The sequence below is a fragment of the Pteropus medius genome, unplaced genomic scaffold, assembly GCF_902729225.1.
Source record: "Pteropus medius unplaced genomic scaffold, Ma_sr-lr_union100, whole genome shotgun sequence".
In the NCBI taxonomy this organism is placed as follows: domain Eukaryota; kingdom Metazoa; phylum Chordata; class Mammalia; order Chiroptera; family Pteropodidae; genus Pteropus; species Pteropus medius.
In genome coordinates, this window is record NW_024352786.1 from 2,316,710 (window position 1) to 2,339,147 (window position 22,438).

Here is a 22,438-nt window from a genome sequence, read left to right on the forward strand (position 1 = left end):
ATATTCACCCTGATGATCCGTGTATTACAAAATTTCCTGAACTATTCCAGCTCTGTGTGTCCTCCAAGAATTGTTTTGCCTGCTCCTTTATGGAAGTTCTTTTCCCAGCCTTGGGTCATTTCTTCATACGTATGCTCTAAAAAGTACTCAGCTGAAGACTCAAGGTGGAGCCCCTGTACATCTCTGAGTGTCTCTCTGTATGTAGCTCTTTCCTCTCTGGTACTCTGCCTGTGAATTCTAGCCTCCTCAGCCCCCTCAAATTTTTAACTCTGTCTCCTCAACTTAAGGAGATCGCCAGGTTCTGTCTGGGGTCCCCCTTCCTGTGCTGCAGCCTGGAAACTCTAGGTATTAAGCCAGCCTAATAGTCGGATTCGCCTTATTTGTTTCCTTTTCTTAAAGATCACTGTCCTGTGCTGCCTGTCGTCCAGTGTCTGAAAAGAATTTTTTTCATGTGTTTTTTGTTGTTTAAGGTGATATGTTCAATTGGTCTCTGTTACTCCATCATTGCCTGAAGCAGAACGCTAACTTCTATATTTATTACCAGAAGTTATAAATTTTTGTGGTAACAATATTTCATTTATTACCAGAGTAAATTCACGGTTCACATAACGAATAATAAAAATATGCAGTATATCATTGCATATTTTTCTGTGCTGTATTAATTCATGCATTCATTGATTCAACAGACATTTATTAGACACCCATGTGTCAAGCACTGTTCTAGGCACTGGAGATCTCTGCCCTCAGAGAGCTTAAATTCCCTTAGTGTATTTTCTTCTGTGTGTTTGTCTCAGCTGTCCCACTTTTTCAGTCATTGTCTAGACACATGTCTTGTTCTATCTGTGAGCCTCTCTATAAGGGTTCAGCCCATTCTCCCTTCAGCTCATGTTTCCTTTCCCTAGTTGATGTGGTCTTCCCACATTATCATATTCTTTGTTTCATTCAATCCAGTTGTCATAATATTTTTACCTTTTCTCAACTAATCTTTTTTTTTTCTTTCTGGGTAAAAGCCAGAAAAAAGGAAAAGTACATACAAAAGCTTACAAAGCTTTAAAGATCTGTGCCCCCACTTACCTCTTTGAACTCCTCACTTTCTACTGACCTCTTTTCTATTTTCCTCCAGCCACCTTGGCCTTCTTGCCATTGTCGACTTTAGAAAACACTAGGCATGACCATATCTCAGGGTTTTTCCACTTGCTATTTCTTTTGCCTTGAATGTTTTTCTTCCACATATCCATGTCTTTCCTCTCACTTTTATCAAGTTCTTGCTCAATTGTCATCTTTTCAATGAAGTCATTTCTGGCCTCTACCTATTTTAAAGTGCCATGCCTTCTACTACCTCTCTTATTCCCCATTCCTTATTTTTGTGGTAACGTTATTCTAAATTATAATGTAAAATTTGCTTCTTTGTCTTTTCTCTGTTGTTCACTAGCATATAAATTCTATGAAACTAGGGATTCCTTTACCGCTGACAGGAGTACCAGGACATTGCCAGACATTAAAAAGGAGTTAAATAAATATTTGTAGAATGAACGAGAGTACTTTTTTGTTTGTTATATTACATTTATTGACCATACTTCTTTGTTTTGTGTACTTTATTTAAAAAAATAAATAGCTGGAGCATTTTATATATATTTTTTAAATCCTTTAAATTGCTTTATTTAGCTTCTTAACGTATTTTGCTCTATAGTTATGTAGCCTTCACGAGACAAAAGATTCTCCATTCCTAATTACAGGTATAGTTTCAGGCCTGAGTCCATGTAGAAGTAGATGACATTCTATTAGTACTAAATCTTTCTAACCTTCTAGATAACCCAAGAGGAGATAGAATTCCAGGAAAGGGACTTCAAACAGGACCTAGACTTTAAATCCTATCCAGAAACCTAAGGATGATCCAAAGAAAAAAAAAAAAAAAAAAACCTCCAAATATAATATTCCTCTCATTCTGGAAAAAAAAAAAAAAAAAAGAATTAGAAAAGTTAGTACTATATTTGGAATTTAAAAAATTGTATACAACTCTCCTAGAAAACACTTTAAAATTAGTCCAGGTAAAATTGCCTATTAAGTTATATCTACTCCACTCCCTTAATTATAATTTGAAAGTCTAATAAGCTATGAAAACCAAAAAATTTTGCTAAGTTTACCACAGACTCATTTGGTGGCAAAACCCAATCTGCCCTGATGTGCAGCTGGTTATAGTCTTTATTTTCCCATTTGGTGAGTCTACTTTATGTTTCACTGCAGAAATAGTAATACATGTGATTATAGTGTGGATTTTTTTTAAATCCACTTTACTCAAGTGAAACCATACTCTCTAGTCATTGACTGCCTAACTTATGGTGGTGGTTGTTGCTGTTATTATTTTTTCTCCAGCTTTGCAAACCTGGGTATACTTCATGTGACAAAGAAAAAAGTATTCGAAACACTGGAAGCACGAATGACAGAGGCATGTATTAGGGGCTACAATCCTGGACTTCTGGTACATCCTGATCTTGCCTACTTGCAAGCAGAAGGTGGAGGAGACCGGCAGCTCACTGGTGAGTGTCACTCTCCCAGCCTTGCTCCTTTGAGATCTCAGGCTCTCATTTTCTCTTGTGTAGACTATGTGCTCGTCTACATGTCCAAGGTTTCTCTTTCTCCTAATCTATACCCAAGCTGCTCCCTCCCTTTTCCTACTCAGAAACCTTTGTTGATATCCTGCTACCTCTAGAATAAAACCTCTACCTCTGTACCTGGCATACAAAACCCTCAAAGTCTGTCCCCTGACACTTTTCTAGCATCATCTCCGATCCCACCCTGTACCCACTTCTCCCTGTCACTGCCTCCTGAACACCTGATGCATCTTTTATACCTTTGTATGTGTATTTCTCTACCTGAAACAGCCTACACTTCTCTTTTTAACTTGTCAAAAACAATTCATATTCAAGATTTAGTTCAAAAACACCTCCTCTGTTATACTTCCTCAGCTTACCTTCTTATAAGGAATCTTTCCTTGGGCTTTTCAGGCACATTATAAACTATTCATTTTATCATAAAAATGATTTTGTATTTTCCTGCTTTTACTCATGTTTTTTTCTCTCAACCCCAATTCTTGGCTTACCGCATACACCATTTCTGCTTTTATATGTTGTCGTTTAGTCTGGCCACCCCGTCATCATATTCAGATGATCCAAAACCAGTCATCATTTTTCCATTAAACATGTTTCATCTTCTGACACCCATATTCTAAACCGTCTCGTCATCTTTGTCTCTTCCTTCTCCCTGGGCTGCATCTCCAGTTAGTGGTCCAGCTATGCTGTGCTCTCTCTGGTACTCCACTCCTTACTCCATTTTCATTGCTCCGTCTCTGTCCCTCCCGACTTCTAATGGAGTTTCCACCCTATGGCCAGATCGATCTTACTAAGGCCTACATGTCACCCTATTACCTACAAAATCCAAATTCTGGAAGCTGGCACTTTAGACCTCCCAGAAGCTGGCCCTATTCTGCATTTCCAATTCTGTTTCCCACCGTACCCCTCATGCCAAACTGAACTACTCCATTGAAGCACCATGATTTCTCACTTCCTTGCATTGGCACATTCTTTCTGTTCTTGCTGTTCCCTGCTCCTGAAATGTTCTTATTCACCTGCTCCATAAGTTCAAGTTCTTCCATCTTTTCAAGAGTTAGAGCAAATGTCTACAAAGCCTCCAGATTCTCCTCTCCTTTAAAATCTCATATCATTTCATCTGTAGCTCTTTGATAGTATTTATCACTTGAATGACCACTTTTTACGTTATAAGTTAATTTCAAGTATATTCATCTGTATAAAAGCTCCTTCAGGAGGGAAGGAAGGAGACAAATGCAATTGAGTCATTCAGTTCCTTCAGAAGTACTTTTTGAGTATGCTCTGTGCGCCAGGTCTGGTGCTAGGCATTGTGGAAAGAACATAGTCTCTGTGCTCAAAGAGGTTTTTAAATACTTAATTTTCACATTTCTCAATACCAGTGGTGCGTAGTTGTCTTATTGCATTCCATTGGATCACATCCTTTGTGCCTTCAACTCATAGTTGTGTAGGGAGGAAAGGGAGAGTTCAGGGGACAATAGGAAAGGAGAGAGGACAAGTGGAGAACAATTTTTACTGTAATCCAAAGGAAATGCAGATCTTCTTTTGAAGCCTTTAATTTTGGATGACATAAATGGGACAAACTTTAAAATTTTATTAGCAACATGAAGAATTTCAAGGGGGAAAAAAAACTTTTTATTTTAAGTTATGTTATTTGGGCTTTATCAAAGCATCAGATCTAAAATGTTCATGCTTTCCTCTTTCCTGGGCATGAATGCCCTGTGCTGTATGGTCCTAGATCGGGAAAAGGAGATTATCCGCCAGGCAGCTCTTCAGCAGACAAAGGAGATGGACCTCAGCGTGGTGCGGCTCATGTTTACAGCTTTTCTTCCAGACAGCACCGGCAGCTTCACAAGGCGCCTGGAACCCGTAGTGTCAGATGCCATCTACGACAGCAGTGAGTACTTGTCTTCCAGTGGGAGAGGCAGCTCTATATACTGTCAAGAACAGACTTGCAACCTGCCCCGGCAGTTTACTTACTAGCTCTGATTCCCAGGGCAAGTATCTTTATCACTTGAAGCTTCATGTTTATCATTTACAAAATGGGAGTACTAAAATCTAATATAAAACGTTGTTGCCTAGATTTAAAGTGAAATGTTATGAGGTGCTGCATAAATGTAGTTCTCCTTCCTCTGATGTGCATTTTATTCTTTTGCATCTCTTATTGCTCTGAGGACATATTGATGGTGCACTTAGAAGGGAAAAGTATCTCGTTTTTTTTCTGTTGGGACTCTGAAGAGAAGTTAATAAAAGACAACTATTATTTTTATCTAACTTCATTCTCACATGTCATAACTTTATCAAGGAACTTTGAGTTAACTGAATGAGCACTACATATAGTATGTGACTTCAAAATTCTATTTCAGTCTATAGTTCCTAGAATTTTTTAAGAGTTTTACAGTGATCTTCAGCCTTATGCAAATATCTTATTCGATGTATATCAGATTTATTCAATGGATATTTCCAAAAAGCCTGCAAGTACAAGACTTAGGCTTATTAAAAGTATAAAGGTTTGTCTAAGTAGAAAACACTATGCTCCAAGTACAACAACTAACTGATTTCTCTAATTTAAACAAGTTTGAAAGGAAGTGAAAGAGTTATAAAATGATGAAAACTCCCATACTAAAGATCACCTTAAAATGCAGCTGTTGGGGGGAAAAAAAGGAAGCTTTGTACTATTACCACACAAAACTTTTGCCCCCTAACCACACAGAATTCTAATTTAGTTTGGGGAAAAGAAATATAACATCTCTATTTCTCTTTTCTGTAGAATAAAAATTAATAAACAGTTGAAGAAAATTGTGCTTCTCCTAAATTTCTAGGATTCTTGTAATGATATCTCAATATTATGGAAATAAGTTTGAGGTGACAGTCTTGACCTAATTGAAATTCCACAAATCCACTGGCTTTATACGTCCTGGAACATCAGAAGAGATCTTTCTCTTTCTGTATTAATCTCTGTCTGCATTAGTGGAAGACAAAGATTGCTCCTTTCTGCCCCATCTATTTTGGTCATAATGAATGACCCATGCCCAGGAAGTGCTCCGGGGACTTCAGAAAGCATTTTGGTCTTATTTGTGTCCTTGTTAAAACAAGATGAGTGAAAGCATCTATTTAAACTTTCTTTGGTTAGTGTGTGCTAAGGGCAAGATCCCTCATAAGACATTGGCTTGTGAAGCTCAGGATAAACTATGATGTCTGTTTTTTTTCTCCTGTGGACAGAAGCCCCCAACGCGTCCAACTTGAAAATTGTAAGAATGGACAGGACAGCTGGATGCGTAACTGGAGGAGAAGAGATTTATCTTCTCTGTGACAAGGTTCAGAAAGGTAAATATATGATCTGATTTCAAGATGTGAAATATTCTGAGTGTATCTGTGAGTCACTTCTTGGCAATGGACCCAGTAATATCTCTTGTGCCATAGAACTTGTAAAATTTATACATCTCACCTCTTCCAAATTTAAGTCGTCTGTATTATTTTTTTAAACCCAACTAATTCATTTAAAATTTTTCAACAGAAGGAAAGAGAATTTTTAAATGGTGGTAATCAGTGATATTTCAGTGTTTTTATACTTTAAGCTTTGGTACCTGTACTTAGTTAAATTAAAATGAAAGAGTAATAGCCCATGCTTCATGCACACACACACTCACACTAAATGATGTTTTGTTTGTACTATGTGCCATTGAGTTGGCTAGGACTCCTGGAGATCCTATGAATGAGCAAGATACACAATGTCCTGTCCTCAACAGCCCTGCTCAGCTTCTGTAGACTCATGCCTATGGCTTCTTTTATGGAGTCAATCCATCTCATATTTGGTCTTCCCCTTTCCTACTGCCTTCCATTTTTCCCAGAATTATTGTCTTTTCCAAAGAATCCTGTCTTCTCATGATGTGCCCAAAGTAGGACAGCTTCAGTTTTGTCATTTTTTTCTCCAGCAGAGTTTCAGGCTTAATTTGCTCTGTGGCCCACTTGTTGCGGAATCCATTGTTTTACGTAGTATAAAATTATTTTGTTTATCGTACAATGCTTTGTTGCAACACTGAGAGAGCGTCTCCGAATACTCTCACGTGATGAGAGCTAAGATTATAAGGAAATTCTCAGAGCATATTTCTCTCAAACTTTTCACTTTCGGAAAAGGTTCTTGGCATTTATCTATCATTAGATATAGTAAAAGATTGGTCAATTAGCAAAAGCCAAAGGAGATTGTGCTATTTTCTCAAACTTTACTCATTTTTAAAATAAAATGATAGGAAGTATAGTATAATAAAGATCTACTCACTATAAAACGATGAGCATTTTCAAAGTAAGCAGATGCATAACTGGAAATATAGTCCCTAAATAAAATAATTATGGCTTTAAAAAAGAGAATATTCTCATCTGAGGCTAAATGCTCTGAGGTAAAAAGTCAGAAAAAAATGGGATCATATATCAGGTTTTAAGGTAAAGGTATATATCTTTATCCAAAAAAAAGTTTACACTTTTTTCCGCTTATCCTGGTATCATCCTTCTTTTAACCCATTCTGTCTAAGTAACATGCAATTCCAGATTCCTAGGTATGCATACTGAGTAAACACAATCTGATTAACTTCAGTTGCAAATGTGATTCTTAATCATTGTCATTACATTGGAATGGCTTATTAAGAGAAGTCTGTATCTAGCTTAAAGAATCTAAATAACCAAGTTCATGGTAGTCCATCTGAAGGCAAAGGAATAGTGCATTTCTTCCTTTGAAACGGGAATTGAAGCCAGGGAGATACCAACCTGAGTTACATTGTCATATTTCTGCAGAAGTGTGAAATTTAGGCATTCTACGTTAATTCGAAGGGACTTGACCAACATATTTTTAACAGTTTCTCAATAAGGATAAATAAAGTACTAGAGGGAAGCAGCATAGTAGAATATTTAAGTCAGAAACTATATTGTCTGTGTTCAAACCCTGGCTTCTCCATTTACTGCTGTTCAACCTTGGATAAGTTACTTAATCTCTCTGAAGTCCCGTTTCTCTTCTCCAAAATGAGGATATTAATATTACACCTGCATCACAAAGCTATTGTGAGGATTTAATCATTTAATATATACATGTAAAGCACTTAAAACTGTCTGCCATATAGTAAACTTTATGTAAGTTAAATATTATATAAATCCAAATCAAGTTGAATCACACCTTTTGGAATTCTGATATTCTTCACTATCCTTCATATTTCTCAGGAGGGAATTGGTTTAAGGATGGAGAAGTGGGGACAGTCAAAGATTGATTATGAGAAAACTGTGATTGAATAGGTAAATCTAGTATTCTGTCATTATAAACGAAACTTGGACCCCATTACTGCCGTAAATAATAAAATTAGTGATTTGTGAAAATTTTAAATTATTCAAAAGTTTATTTCATATTAATTACCGTCAAAAGAGTTTAAGTATATAGTAAGTAGAATCTAGAACCAACTTTATTTTTCAGGATGTTTATAAATATTATTACACTGTGTGAAATTACATGCCTGAATGTGACTGTTTGCAGATGACATCCAGATTCGATTTTATGAAGAGGAAGAAAATGGTGGAATCTGGGAAGGATTTGGAGATTTTTCCCCCACAGACGTTCATAGACAAGTAAGTGGATGATGATGTTATGTTTTCTGCCTTGTTGAAATTCAGTACTTAGCTTCCATATATGAAAACAGAAAAATCATAAATGTTTATTTAACTTTCATAAAAGAATATTATTTTAAAGACGATCTGAGGTCTTGCAGAAAAGTTACCTACCATAGAATTATGGGCTAGCCTCTATAAAAACCATTGGCTCTGAGATCTGGGCAAGACTTTTCATTTGGGTATCTGATCGCCTTAGCCATAAGGCAGTGAGTAGCCCTCAGGTCCCTTAGTGGAAATGTTTAAGTGTTTGTATTTAGTATATTCAGGCTGCCGTAACAAAACACCACAGACTGAGTAGATTAAACAAGAGAAATTTATTTTCTCACAGTTCCAGAGACTAGACATCCCAGATCAGGGTCTATCAGGGTAGATTTCTAGTGAGAGCTCTCTTCCTGGCTTCCAGATGACCGCCGTCTCACTGTGTCCTCTCACGGTAGAGAGAGAATAGGCTCTCTGGTGTCTCTTCTTATAAAAACACTAATCCTGTCCAATCAGGGCCCTATCCTATGACCTTTTTTAACTTTGATTACATATGTAAAGGCCTTATCTCCAGATACAGCTATGCTAGGAGTTAAGGCTTCAACATACAAATTTTGGGGAGACACAATCAGTCCATAGCAGTGTTCCACTGGGTAATTGTGGTGAAACCTGTTACAACGGAATTCTAATGAAAAGTGTTAAAGGGACGAATTTCCTAGTTGAGGCTGATGTTATCATGATAAATCAAGATTTCCCAGTGACAACTGAGTATATGACTAAGAGATGAAAATGCTAAATCCTCATCTTAATGATTACTCTAAGTGACTGAGGAATACTATTTTCATAGAAAATTGGAAGCAATCCAAATATCCATTAATAAGTAGCCAATTAAATAATGTTGTGTCTGTGTGATGGAATATTATATAGTTATTAAAAAGAATGAGTACTCTATGAACCAATATGGAAAGATCTCAAAGATACAACATTAAAAATTCTTTTTTAAATAAGTATAAAACAAAGTGTATAGTTAAAAAAGATTCTGTGTTCATGTTTGCATAAGCATAAAGAAATTCTAGAAGAATACGAAAGAAATTAATAACTTCTCTGCATTTACCTCTGGGGGAGGGTCAGGCACACAGTAAGAATTGTTTGGTCAGGCACACAGTAGGAATTGTTTGGTGGGAGACACACATGGCAAGACATTTCGACGTATACCATTATATACCTTTTTATATATTACAAATTCTTGATCATTCTGAATATACTACATCATCAAAAAATCAAACTAGAAAATGTAAAAGTGCCTAACTATTCTAGTACTACCAGAAATTAATGAGGAGGCTATCTAACAGAATGCCATATAATATGCCTTGAGTCCTGGCCATTCTCACCTCAAAATACACTGACCCTGTGATGATGTCTTCCTTGCAGGATTTAGTTTCCTCTCCTTATTGGCTGGCCCTACAGGCTAATAGTAGTATCATCTTCCTCATATTTTTCTTCCCACACCCATTCTTTCTAACACTGCTGTAAATAATCATCTTGGAGGCTTTTAAGGCTAATTTGAAAGAGGAAAAGGTGTATGTAATGTATTTTAGTCACATTTTATTTACAACCGGAAGACATTTTAAATATTAGACAAGGAAATAATAAATATTTGCAATATTTTGGCATAGTCTTGCTTCATTTCCACAGTGGCAATTTAACAAAAATGTATGGGTATAGAATTCTGAGTTCGTAACTGTCTCTAGGGTGCTATACTTTTTGTACACTGTGTCTAAACATTGGGCATAAAGATTGTGTTTAATGAGTAACATTGTTGGAAAAAAAAAAAAATGTAGTCCTGCCCCAACATTTGGATCTTTTTATCCTGCAGTTTGCCATCGTCTTCAAAACTCCAAAGTATAAAGATATCAACATTACAAAACCAGCCTCCGTGTTCGTCCAACTACGGAGGAAATCTGATTTGGAAACCAGTGAACCAAAACCTTTTCTCTACTACCCTGAAATCAAAGGTAACTCAATTGTTTATACTCTTGCTTATTTCAATAATTGGACAAGCCGATTAGAAAGATCGATTAGTCACCTCCTTTGAACAACTTCCTAGTAACTGGCCCCTGGGTCCCAGGAACTTATTTTTAGGCAAGAGAGAAGTAATACACTACTTGGGGGTCATGGAATTAAGCTTAGCCTTTTAAAATAATGTTATTTCCACCAAGCATATATGAGATCTAGACATGTGAGAATTTGTCTTTGAATTTGAAGCACTATTATTTATGGAGTAAATACAAAGACAAAGCTCGCTGTGTAGGAGAGTCAGCCACTTCATTAATGGGCCTCAGGCAGGTGAACAGGAGACTGAGTAGTGCAAAACTATAAAAACAAACAAAGCACCATTCTTTTTCTCACAAAAGACACACCAAGAAAGGGAAATAATCGTCTCCTTAAACAGTCGTAATGCTAATTAATGATTCTGGTACATTCCAAAAGTGAAGTGTCCACACATACATATAGGAATGCTGAGAAGAGAGCCCTTGCTTCTGAAGCCTCTGAGAAGAAGGCTTCTTCGAGCTCCTTAAAACTGGGGAATATATTTCAGTAGTTGGGTGCAAAAGGAAAAAGGACAGAGTTACCTAGCCCTCAAGAGACTTGAGCTAAGGCAATTTGTGTTTGTTCAGAAAAGTGAGCGTTACGAGCTCTAAGATGGACTACTGAGGCCAAAGCAGGAACGGAAATCCAGCGCTAGTCTCTGAAGTACCATGATTGGCAGCTAAAGATTTTTTCATTGATTCTGGAGAGGGGAATGACCAGGCCTGTTTGAATTTGGAGTGATGGCCCTGAGACACTGAAGAGACTATCTGGGCAGCAGACAATGAGTCAGAAGAGTAATGCAAGAATCCAAGTGAGAAACAATGAGGTTATTAAAGGTATCAGTGTAAGGAATGAAAGGAGAAGGTGGATTCAAAAGGCGGTTCAGTGATGGTATCAAGAGGACCCAGAGGCTGGCTGAGGTAGGAGGTAAAGGAGAAATTCAGGTGTCAAAGATGGTTCTAGGAATCTCAGCCAAGGAAGGTTGTGATTGGTTGAGTTGATGAAAGAATCAGGGGAACAAAATAAGTGTGGGTGGGCAAAGAAGGAGCTCAGTTTAAAACATGTTACTCTTTAGGTTCCTGTAGCAAATTCCTAATAGGCCAATCAAAAGGCAAAACTGGACCTCAATAGAGGACAGGGTAGGAAATTCAGCATTGAGAATCCTCTCAGAATGGTTGTAACACGCCCCTAAACTGGATAATTTTTCAAAAGTATTTTTTTTAACCTGGTGTCCACTGACCCCCCAAGGGGTCCATGGATAGGAATGTACTTTAATATAATTAGCTTTTCTGTAATCTTATTTTGTATTTTACATACTGAAAACTGTGATTCCGAGAAGTGATCCAAAGACTTCACCAGACTGCAAAATGAACCATGGCACAAACAAAATTAGAAACCCTTGGGCTAGAAGGAAGTGAGACTTGGAAAAGGAGGTCAGGAAATGATTGTCACAGGCACCCAGGTCCTGGCTGAGGTTGAAAACCACTAAGGTGCCACAGCAACGACCCACACATGTGTTGGATCCTGTGATAGCAACATGTGATGGGTGATTTTGAAGAGGACTTTCTTTTCCTAGAATTCATGTTGTGTCCGGAGCATTTAGAAGATGCTTCTGTGGGTACTTGTTTCTTTCCTGAGGTTGTGACCTCTCTACTAATGAGTCAGATTTATAGTGCATTCTCTGGTGGTTTGAAAACATTGTCAGGAGACATTCTTTTCCCTCCACGTGAAATTTCATGCAAAATCTCAGTATAAAAACCTGATAGACTCTGGTTAAAACAGAGGTGGAGAGCTCTGCCCACTTAGCCTTCCCCAGAAGCTCTCACCTCTCTTCATTTTCCCACCGAGGAGCTGCCTGAGGTCTTCTGAATGCTTCAGTCTGCATAAAATTTGAAAATCGCTCCTTTAGATTAAATATACTTCTTTAAAAGTCAACACAGAAGGTAAACACGGCACATTTTTCTAACTTTATGAAGAAAAAAAGATTTTTTTTAATGACCTGTTTTATGAAAAAAGATTTTAAAAGATTTCTTGTCCTAAAATATGTTTTCAAAATAATGTTGATTTTTCCAACAGAGAATTGTATTTAAAAAAAAAAAAACAACCCAGATCTGTATGAACTGAGAAACCGAACTTGGTTTCTAGGCTGCATGTCTGCCTTTCCTAGGGGTGTCTGTGTTTTAAGAGAGTATGATACGAGAGGGGCATGTTCAGACTATTACTTTCATTGCTACCCTATCATGGTAGGAGTTGTCTGATGCTGGAATTAGAGAATAAGGTCTCCTGAAAATTCAAAATCCCACCTAAATGCTTCAAGCACTTACCTTCCAGGCCATCATTGACTAAAAGCTCAATGCAATACAAACAATAAAAGAAGAACCCTCTGGAAAAATAAGGGTTAGCTGTTGAGTTTCACAGAAAGAATAGCCAACAAGTATTGTGACTGAGTCATTGTGAGATTAGACCTGTTTTATCGAAAGTAACAAATTACCTTAGTCTATAAAACCTTCTGGATTATAAAATCCAAAACTGAAATAATCACAAGGAGAAACAATCCCACCAGGCATGTGACTAGTCAAAAAGTAGCAGTCCATTTAATATAAAAGTAAAGGAAAATGATCCAAACTATATAACCCAAATGAATCATTATATATATTTCTCAGAAGTCACTGAACACATCTTTCACTGCCCCACGCCCTTCAGGCACTCCCTGTCTTACTGCCTAATTTTATATTCTTCATTATTTTTATCAGTATGTAAAATCGTCTTATCTGCTAATTTATATGTCCATTGTCTTCTTCCTACCTCCAGTAGGAATATTTTTTAGGTCAAAGATTTGGTCTTTTATGTTCATTGCCACATCTCCAGCATCTAGAACAATATATGTCACATAGCAATGCTCATTAAATATCTGAGAACTGACTCATTGATTGTCCAACCAGGTTGCCATCCTCATCCAAAAGGCTAGTAATTTGTTGAGTGCCATCAAGTAGCTCATTAGATAAAGAAATATAATATATTCTTCTTGTACAGAATTATCCAGTCCTGAACTCTGCATCTTTTATGATCATTGGCATTGAACCTCATAGAAACTTCATGGAGATGGTTGGGTCCAGGGCAGACAGTTAAAATAATCAAGAGAGGGATGATTGGCAAGGGAAGAAGGCAGCTGCGGAACGGCCTAAGGAATGAAAGACCATATGACTTTGCAGTCTGAAAAGATGGAGATTAGGAAGGAACAATCATAACCTGTAAACTATGAAAAGTATGGTCAGGATAAATGCAGACATCTTTGCTGACAAACTAGAACCTGAAAAGTGAGAATGTGGTACTTTTAAAGCACAAGCACAGCAAAAGGTGGTAGAGGCTAAAAGTTTATATTTGTGAACTAACCTATTATTTTTAAATCATTGATTATTAAAAGAAGCACAGATATTTTGGAGTGTTTCCCAAAGAATGGCAGCCTAATATAATGGAAAGCTCACTAGAATTTGGATCTGATCTTCACTCTACCCTGACCTCAGACAAGTCCCTTAATCATCCTAGCTTCGATTCCTCCTCTATAAAAAGAAAGCTTATAGTGAGTGGCCACTTAGCTCCCTTCTAGAACAGGTTGTTGTTATATAGCACGTCCCATGGGGCCACTATCAAAAGCAGACCACAAAGATAAATGAGCCCAGTATGAAAATCTCTACATAATCTTCAGTTTTATGGAAATGTAGACTGCTGGAGTTTTTGTTAAAAAGCTTCTCATGTGGAATTTTTTATATCAGTTTGTTGCCATTGAAATTTTAATGGCTGTAGGATATTTAATATTTTTTAATTGGCTCTTAAAAATTCCAGTTTTTCAGTGAAATAACCAGTAAATGTCTCTGTTTTGTAAGTTGAAAGAAGTACATAGCAAACACAAAATGATCTCTTTGATAGAAAGCATGTCAATAGATAACATTTTTTTCTGAAGATAAATAAGTTGTCTACTTCTCTCTTGTGTTTCATATTCCTAATGAACTAATATTCTATGTGAGATCAACGGTATATAGGGTGAGTAATAAATATGACTATTAGTTATTATACAACAGATGGAAAAATTTTATAAATCTGTCCAAAACCTTTAATAAGGAAATTGTTTAAGTTTCTACACTTTGAGATCATCTCTTTCTAATAGAAGCACAGTTTCTTCAAAGGTGACTCATGTTGACTTTTTTCTTCCTAACAAGTCCCGACATGATCAGTTTTTAAAACATTATTTTCTAAGTACACTTTGCTACCCTACTTTCCCCTACTTCATCTTTCAACTGCACTCAGATGATCGCAAGATAATCAGTAAACAATAGCATTCTCTCTAGCCCTGAGATGATAGAAACAACCGCAGAACTAGAAATAAGTAAAGATATTTCTGAACACAAGCAGCAGCCAAAACTGACATGGAAGAATCAGAAATAGGATAGTCATTAAAATTAGGCTACTGATTGAAAAAAAGGATACCACATTGACTGTTTATTCAATTTAAACAAAAAAAAAACTTTTTTCACTGCTTTAGCCCAAAAGGGAGAAGGGAGAAAAAAAATATAGTAGGAAAATCAGAGCAAAGAAATGGCAACAGAAAGAAGAAACAAGAACGCAGCAATAGACCACAAAGGCAGTGCCAGAACTCAGAAAGACAACGGAGCTAGTGAGATGCATGGATAGTGAGAAGCTAAAGAAAAACAGAGCAACTACATGAGGAATGAGAGAAGAAAGTCTAAAGAGTATCTAGACCTAGACAATCAAATCTCTCAGCACCTCTGAGAGTAGTGATCTTAGACCTTTAGCTTTCCACATCCCATCAGTCACCCCAACAGATACAGATCCCTCTTCTTATGTGTTTCTGGGGTCCACCCATTTTTATAATCATGGGACCACGAAGAAATAACCTCTCTACCTCTTGCTTTGACTCTATTGTGTCCTCTGTACCAGTGACAGAGGAATCTTCCTAAAATGTCACCACCACACATTATTCTCCAGTTCAAAAACATTCGTTGGCTTTCCTGCCTGTAAGTTAAATTCCTTCAGTTTATAATTCAGGTGCTCCACAGTGTGGTCTCAGTCAGCTCTGTTTCTTAAGAATTCCTCATACTAAACTGTCACTTCAGCTAAACTGTTCTACTGTTGTTCTCATGAGCACACAGCGTACACTCTTTCCTTCATTACTTTTCCTATATACCCCCTTCCCAAAACATCTTTCATTTGCCCTCTCCTGATATGAAGATGATTTGGGGAAGCTTTCCCTGAATTTTCCAGCCCACAGGGACTTCCTAGAAGTCCTTCCGTGAACTCCTGGAACACTGGTTTGCACCATGCACTTAACATAAACAGTGTTATAGTGCTATCTCTCTAATTAAGTCTTTCCCCAAAAACCTTAAAATAGGGTTCTTGAGAGCAAAACGTTATGTCCTACTTCTCTATTCCCCAGCATTTAGCTCATGGGACATATATAATAAATGTTAGCTGGTTAGCAATAGCTGTTCTGTACGGCCAAGTGAAAATGCTCAGTAATGTTTTAATTATTCAATATCTTAATTTTAATGGGACATCTAATCTCTCCCTAATATGACTAGCATTGGAGACTTAAGAAACTATTGCAGAGAAGATTTGGGCGTGTACAGTTCTGTGGTCTCTCTGAGGCTGGTTCTCAGTCTTCGTATCACTGGAATAAATATAATGCTTCTTGAAATTTGGCATCTCTTCCTCCTTGGGTGCTTTCTGTTTCCCTTTAAGATGTTAAAAAATACCATTAGAATCAATATTCTTTCTGTGGCTAGTAGTGGAACTGAATCAATCTTTCTCCCCTGGTTTCTCTTCCTTTAACGACAGATAAAGAGGAAGTGCAGAGGAAGCGGCAGAAGCTCATGCCCAATTTCTCAGATAGTTTTGGCGGCGGCGGTGGTGCCGGGGCTGGAGGCGGAGGCATGTATGGCAGTGGCGGTGGAGGAGGGGGTGCTGGAAGCACGGGTCCAGGTATGAAACCGGTGTATTCTTTCTAAAGCTTTTTCACATAGGGGAGTGGTGAATTTTCTTTTCCTAGATTTTCCAGCTTGTCTGTGGGTAGAGTTAACATTTTGATATATTCTCTTTTTTTCTTTTCTTTTTTTTTTTGGCATACTTATTTTGGTATTCTTTTGAAATATTGAAAATTACAGAAAATTTGAAAATACATAAAATCCTGCCATAGAAGGTTAACTACTTCTAATTTTTTTTCCATGCATGCATTATAGTATATATTAATGCATTTTCCCCAAGGACAGTTTTTCATATCCTCATTATGTGCAGTATTTTAATCCATTTATTTGTATTAGCTATTTATTATCATCACATTACGATTGTGTATAGAGAGGTTTTATGCTGCTTTTCCCTAACAGGTTGCTATAAGCATTTCCCCATGGTAATTTAAGCTTTACATAAGCATAATTTTTAATCATCATTTTAATGACTCATAATATTTCAAGTGAACAAACCATAATATAACTTACTTGACTATTTTTTCCTGTTTTTTTTTTATGTAAAATACTATACTCAACTCTTCTATCCACATGGCTTTTCTTTTTCTCCAGATTGTTTTTTAATTAGATTATTCGAAGTAAAATTACTGTGCTAGTATAACATCTGATACCAGCTGCTTTCCCAAAGAGTTTTACCAGTTTATGCTTCTACCAAAAATATGTGAGAAAGAATGAAGGTAGCCATGTTTCCTTTGAGGAGTCAGTATATTTTTCTATATTTCATTTGGTTCAGTTTTTTCCTCCAGAGATTGTTTTCCTGTCTTCTGTGTGGGCAAGTCTGAGTTTGGGTGGTGACCGCTCACCATTAGCCTCTCCCCATTACGGATGTGGGAGATTTATTTTCTCCAGAATGGTCTCCGGTGGGCTCCCTTAGGCTGCCCCAAGCCTGGGAGCTGTATGAGATGCCCAGGTGTAAACTTTGCCTGAGGGGAGTTCTGATCATCCATGATGCATCTTACTAACTGTTAACAGAAGCACCGCATGGGGCACACTGCCCTCCCACACCACAGCCTGTGGCTCACCTAAGATTGCCGAGTCTTTGTAAAAGAAACCATAGTGAGGGTTCCTTTGTTTTACTTGCCGTTTCAGGATATGGCTTCCCTCACTATGGCTTTCCTACATATGGAGGAATTACCTTCCATCCTGGAACCACTAAATCTAATGCTGGAATGAAGCATGGTAAGTAATAATTTTTTGTTTTAATACTGAGGAACAAAAAGGTTTTTCATTCATTATCACAATGACATTATCATCTTGAAAAAAAATTGATGAATGAAAATAAACTAAGATACTTTTTGAAAAAAATATTTCCTGGGGAAAGTATAAATTCAACTCTTGATGCTACATTTATGCTTATATATTTACTTCGTAAATGGCATGAACGAGGAAAAGAAAAGAACATTAAAAAGGGACATACAGAGACTTGACTATTCAAACAAAAAACAAGTCACCAAATTTACCTATTCTCTCTCTTATTTTCTCAAATCTTATAATTTTGAAGACATTTTGAATCTTTTAGGAATGGCCTTTTCCCATCAAATACATCCCCTAATTAGCAGTTGTCACACCAGGTGTTCTTAGTTTATATTACATGTCCATTCTAGTGTACCCGTTGAAGAAATAATACGATGAAATCTTCCCTTGTATTGAATGCTTGTTTTTGCATCAACTGTTTTCACGTGTTTTAACTGTAATCGTCACGATTGCTCTGTAAGGAAAATACTCGTATCTTCATTTGACAGAGAACACCGCGGTTCAGAAATGCTCATTCACTTGCTGAAGGTACATATCTGTTAGTGGCAGGACCAGGATTTGAACCAGGCCTGCCCATGAAACCTAAGTGCTCTCATCGTACCTGTCAGAAAACAGTCGCACCTGAAAGAGAATGATCAAAAATGGTACACTGGATCGCTCACACGCTAAAAAATATGAATTGAGATCATGTCTAACTTGATTAATAAGCATTAGAGGAAAAATATAACTGCTCTGCTTTCAAGAACTTTAAAAATTCTACCTCCCTGTAATTTACAGAAGAGCTTTATTTCATTTTGTCCTTTACAAATAAACAGAATGAGATGTAAGTTTTTTAAAGTGTAAAAAAAAGGTAACATCTTAAAAGTTCTCATCATAAGAAAAAAAGTTTTGTAACTGTGTATGTTGACAGATATTAACTAGACTTACTGTAGTGATCATTTCACAATACAAACAAATATTGAATCATTATATCGTACACTTGAAATTAATGTCATATGTCAGTTATACCTCAATTTAAAAAAATGTTTTTTAGAAGTGACAATTTAAAATCACTCCAAAACATGTTACTTATGACCATTTTAAAAAGAATTTTAAATTATTGTTTTTCTTTTCCCTTTGTAGTAAATTTGCCTCCTACCTTTATTTGACCTATACTAAAACAGTGAATTATGACTTAAGTAATAGGTTTTACTGAAAAAAAAACAAGCAGATGTTTTTGCTTTTCTCTTAGGAACCATAGACACCTCATCTAAAAATGACCCTGAATACTGTGACAAGAGTGATGACAGAAAGGCTGTAAATCTCTCTGGGAAAGTAACCGAAACCACAGAGCAAGATAAGGAGTCCGGCAATTGGGGTGATGAGGCTGCTCTGACGTATACAGTGGGAGTAAAGGAAGAGAACGCTAGGTTTCAGGGTAAGTGAGCACACAGATGATCACGTTGTATCTGTTGGTGATCTGAGGGGATGGGTTGGCTCTAGGTATACAAGTTATTTCTAGAAGACTGGTTTATTTTTTGTTAAACTAAAGATGTTATATCAATATCTAGTTCGGTGTGCTCTTCAGACTCCTGTATGCCCTCTGAAAAGCAGGTGTCAGGTCACTTTATTCACACTGGGATTTCCAGCTTCCTAGTGTCATTTTTTAATATAAAGTACAGAAATTTACATATGCGTTCTCCAAATGTAATCATGCAGGATATCGTGAAAGATAACCTAATTCATTTCTACCACAGATAATAGAGAACAATTTCTATAACTTTAATAGTCTTCCTTTTCTAGACTTTAGCTTGACTGTCATACTAAAGTGGAACTTTGCCTCAAAATAAGAACTTTTCCTTTTATCCCAATGCCTTTTTAAAGGATTAGGATCAGGATTAGGAAGGACAGTGTACCTTTTTGGGTATTTTGAACCAGTACCCATTAGAGTGTATGTCAGGAGCCTAGGTCATCCTAGATTATACTCAAAAGACTTTCTGTAAAGGGAAATAGAGTAAATATTTAGACTTGGCGGCCACATATGGTCTCTATCGCATATATTTTATATCCCTTTAAAAATGTACAAACCATCCTTAGCCACAGGGCCATGTAAAAACAGGCCTTGCACAGGAGCCCACAGGCTCCAATTTGCCTTCCCCTAACCTTCAGGAAGCAAACTTTACAAACACACCAATGGCTCATGGAAAGTCTGCCTGTCTATGGCAGAAACTGGTTTTTGACACTTGGCCTAACAAGAGAGTTGTTCAAGACACCAATGAAGGATTATTTTACCAAGAGATTGATGATTTATAATTATGGCAAAATCCAATCACCATTATTTGGAGATTGATTGTTCTCCTTAAATTAAAATAACAGACATTCCTGAATTTATTTTCCCCTAACAAACCTTAGACAGTTTTTTCAGATCGGCCTCTATACTTGTCAGTGAGCTAGTGTCCAGTTGTGCTTTTTCTAGTGAACACAATCCAGAAGCATTGAAAAGAGGGAGCATTTTCGACTAAAATGATGTGTATCAAGTTATCAGAATACTGATGCTGATGGTTTTGGCCTCAAGCATGCCATACCTGTAGAGCAAATATAGGAAACTCAACTGTGACTATGGTCATTGCCTTGCAGATAACCTCTTTCTAGAGAAGGCTGTGCAGCTTGCCAAGCGGCATGCCAATGCCCTATTTGACTACGCAGTGACAGGAGATGTGAAGATGCTGCTGGCTGTCCAGCGCCATCTCACTACAGTGCAGGATGAGAATGGAGACAGGTAAGTCAGGGCTTCTGCAGATAAGGGTTGTTTTAGGGTAAGGAAGAGAGATAATCATTGTATGCATACTGGCTAGAAAAGAATTGATTAAATTATTGGGTCCTGTAACTGGAACACTCTCTCAAAGAAAATAAGGTGTCAGTAAGGTTGAGTAGCATAATTTTTTCCTCCTGTCCTGTGGCTCTTACCTGTTGGACGCTACAAAAGCTGGAATACTCATCTAAGAGTACAACATTCTGGGCAAGAAAACTGAGATATGTGTGGGGAATAATATTTTTTGAAAAGTCTTGCTTTATTTATGGGAATAAAATTTGGAATAATATTTAATAAACAAATATTTCTTTATTTGAATAATAATATTAGCTTTATTTACTGGAATAATATATAATAATAAAGTTTGGTCCTACCAAGTCTTGAAAGCAGTTGTTACCCCAACTATATATTTGTAATGATATTGTACTCAAGAAAAAGCCCACTAAAGACAACAGTCTATGGCCAAACCACCCTGAACTTGTCTGTAGACTTAAAGAAAGAAAGACACAACAACAAAATGATTAAGAGGCAGTTGTCATTCTTTCCCAGTTGCTGGTTCCTTCTCTCCTGCCTCTGTGAATGGTCACCAGTCTGTGAGTGGATCAGACTCATGACCGTCTTAACCCACATTGTGTGAGAGTCTAACATTCCCGACACCATGCCTCCCATTCCTGCTGGGGCTGAGCTTATATTTGCAAAGCCACTTGACTTCTTTCTATAACAGTTCTCTTAGTCCTTTCATTGAGCCCTCTAAAATGATCTCAAAAGCCTATAAAAATAAGAGACAGCAGCACTCAGATTCAAGTAAAGTGTCTCATCTAAAACCTTCCTAAAATAGTATTGACAATGAGAAATCCTTTTTGTGAAAGAGCTTGAGCGCTATGCTTTAAACCTCAGTTTAAAAACTGAACCAAATGCTTTAGGAAAGTGCCAACCTCAGGGTTTCAAACAGAGACCTTTGTTCTCATTCCTTGCACCGTAACCAAGGATGTGGTATAACCACTGGCCTTGTTATACAGTATGAGAGGAACCGGTACAGCCGGCTTTGTCTAATGTCATGAACAGCAGAATGTTTTTTAACAGGGTTAAATTATCCAATTAGTGTTTAATAGCATATAACCACAAGAGAAAGCAGTTAACCAAGATGGGACAGGAGCATTTCGAGTGACATTTTTAGGGACCTGCTGAATTGACGAGTCTAAGAAAGATGAGCGCATACAGGTTAGCAAGGGACTGTTGGTGTTTGAAGGGAGGATTGTGGAAAGGAACACAAGGTGCATGCATTCGAGTGGGAGCATTAAGGAGGAGGCATAAACATGTGTAAGGACCCTGGACATACCTGGAGGGGCCAAGGAGGTGGCCTTCCCTACTCAAGCAGGATGTCAAATACTTAGAGTTCCCTCCTGGACCCCGATGTGCTAATGCAAGCAGTCTCTCGGAGCTTGCCTCAGCTAGAGGCTGGGACACTGAGACCTGGGGAGACAAAGAGGGATCCTCATAAGAATGTAGACAAGAGGTACCTTTTGGCCTTCACAGCTCGGGCCTCTTGTTTTCATTGAGCTTGTCATATTTGGCTAATAATCTGAATCCTTTGGCTATTAGTCACCACAGAACATACAATAAAGAAAAAAATAATAAAAACTTCTGGTATTGGGGAAATTCCCATGAAGGTGTGAAGGTTTATGGGGGAGGGGGGATGTACTTCTGCTGTGAAATGCTGAGCTGCACATGGAAATTTTTAGGCAATGTTTACTGTGCAGCCTTTTTCTTGGTATATGTGCATCATGTCTGCGTCACATTTCAGGCCTTTTTCAGAAGCCTTCTTCCAGCCTCACATTTCAAGAGACAGTAGTGAAACTTTGAAATCATTCATTTAAAAAATATCCCTTAAGTAATGGAGTCACAATTTAGTATTTTAGGCTCTCCTGTGACAATGTTAATTCCATGAAAGATATACTTGCTATTTCTAAGAAAGAGGCCTGGATAAAATGATACCTAATATCTTTAAATTAGAGAAAATCCAGCCCGTGCCT

General features: G+C 37.3%; 1 protein-coding gene across 2 annotated transcripts in view; it reads left to right on the forward strand.

Annotated features, from left to right (window-relative positions):
- The window catches only part of NFKB1 (nuclear factor kappa B subunit 1), a 109,064-nt gene that overhangs the window by 70,453 nt on the left and 16,173 nt on the right, over positions 1–22,438 (forward strand). For both annotated transcript variants that reach the window (XM_039848854.1, XM_039848855.1), the window contains exons 7-15: positions 2,374–2,537; positions 4,342–4,500; positions 5,826–5,930; positions 8,119–8,210; positions 10,108–10,246; positions 16,176–16,319; positions 17,450–17,539; positions 18,846–19,031; positions 20,231–20,372. In XM_039848854.1, the coding sequence (XP_039704788.1) occupies positions 2,374–2,537; positions 4,342–4,500; positions 5,826–5,930; positions 8,119–8,210; positions 10,108–10,246; positions 16,176–16,319; positions 17,450–17,539; positions 18,846–19,031; positions 20,231–20,372 (1,221 nt within the window). The remainder of the gene's footprint in view (positions 1–2,373; positions 2,538–4,341; positions 4,501–5,825; positions 5,931–8,118; positions 8,211–10,107; positions 10,247–16,175; positions 16,320–17,449; positions 17,540–18,845; positions 19,032–20,230; positions 20,373–22,438) is intronic.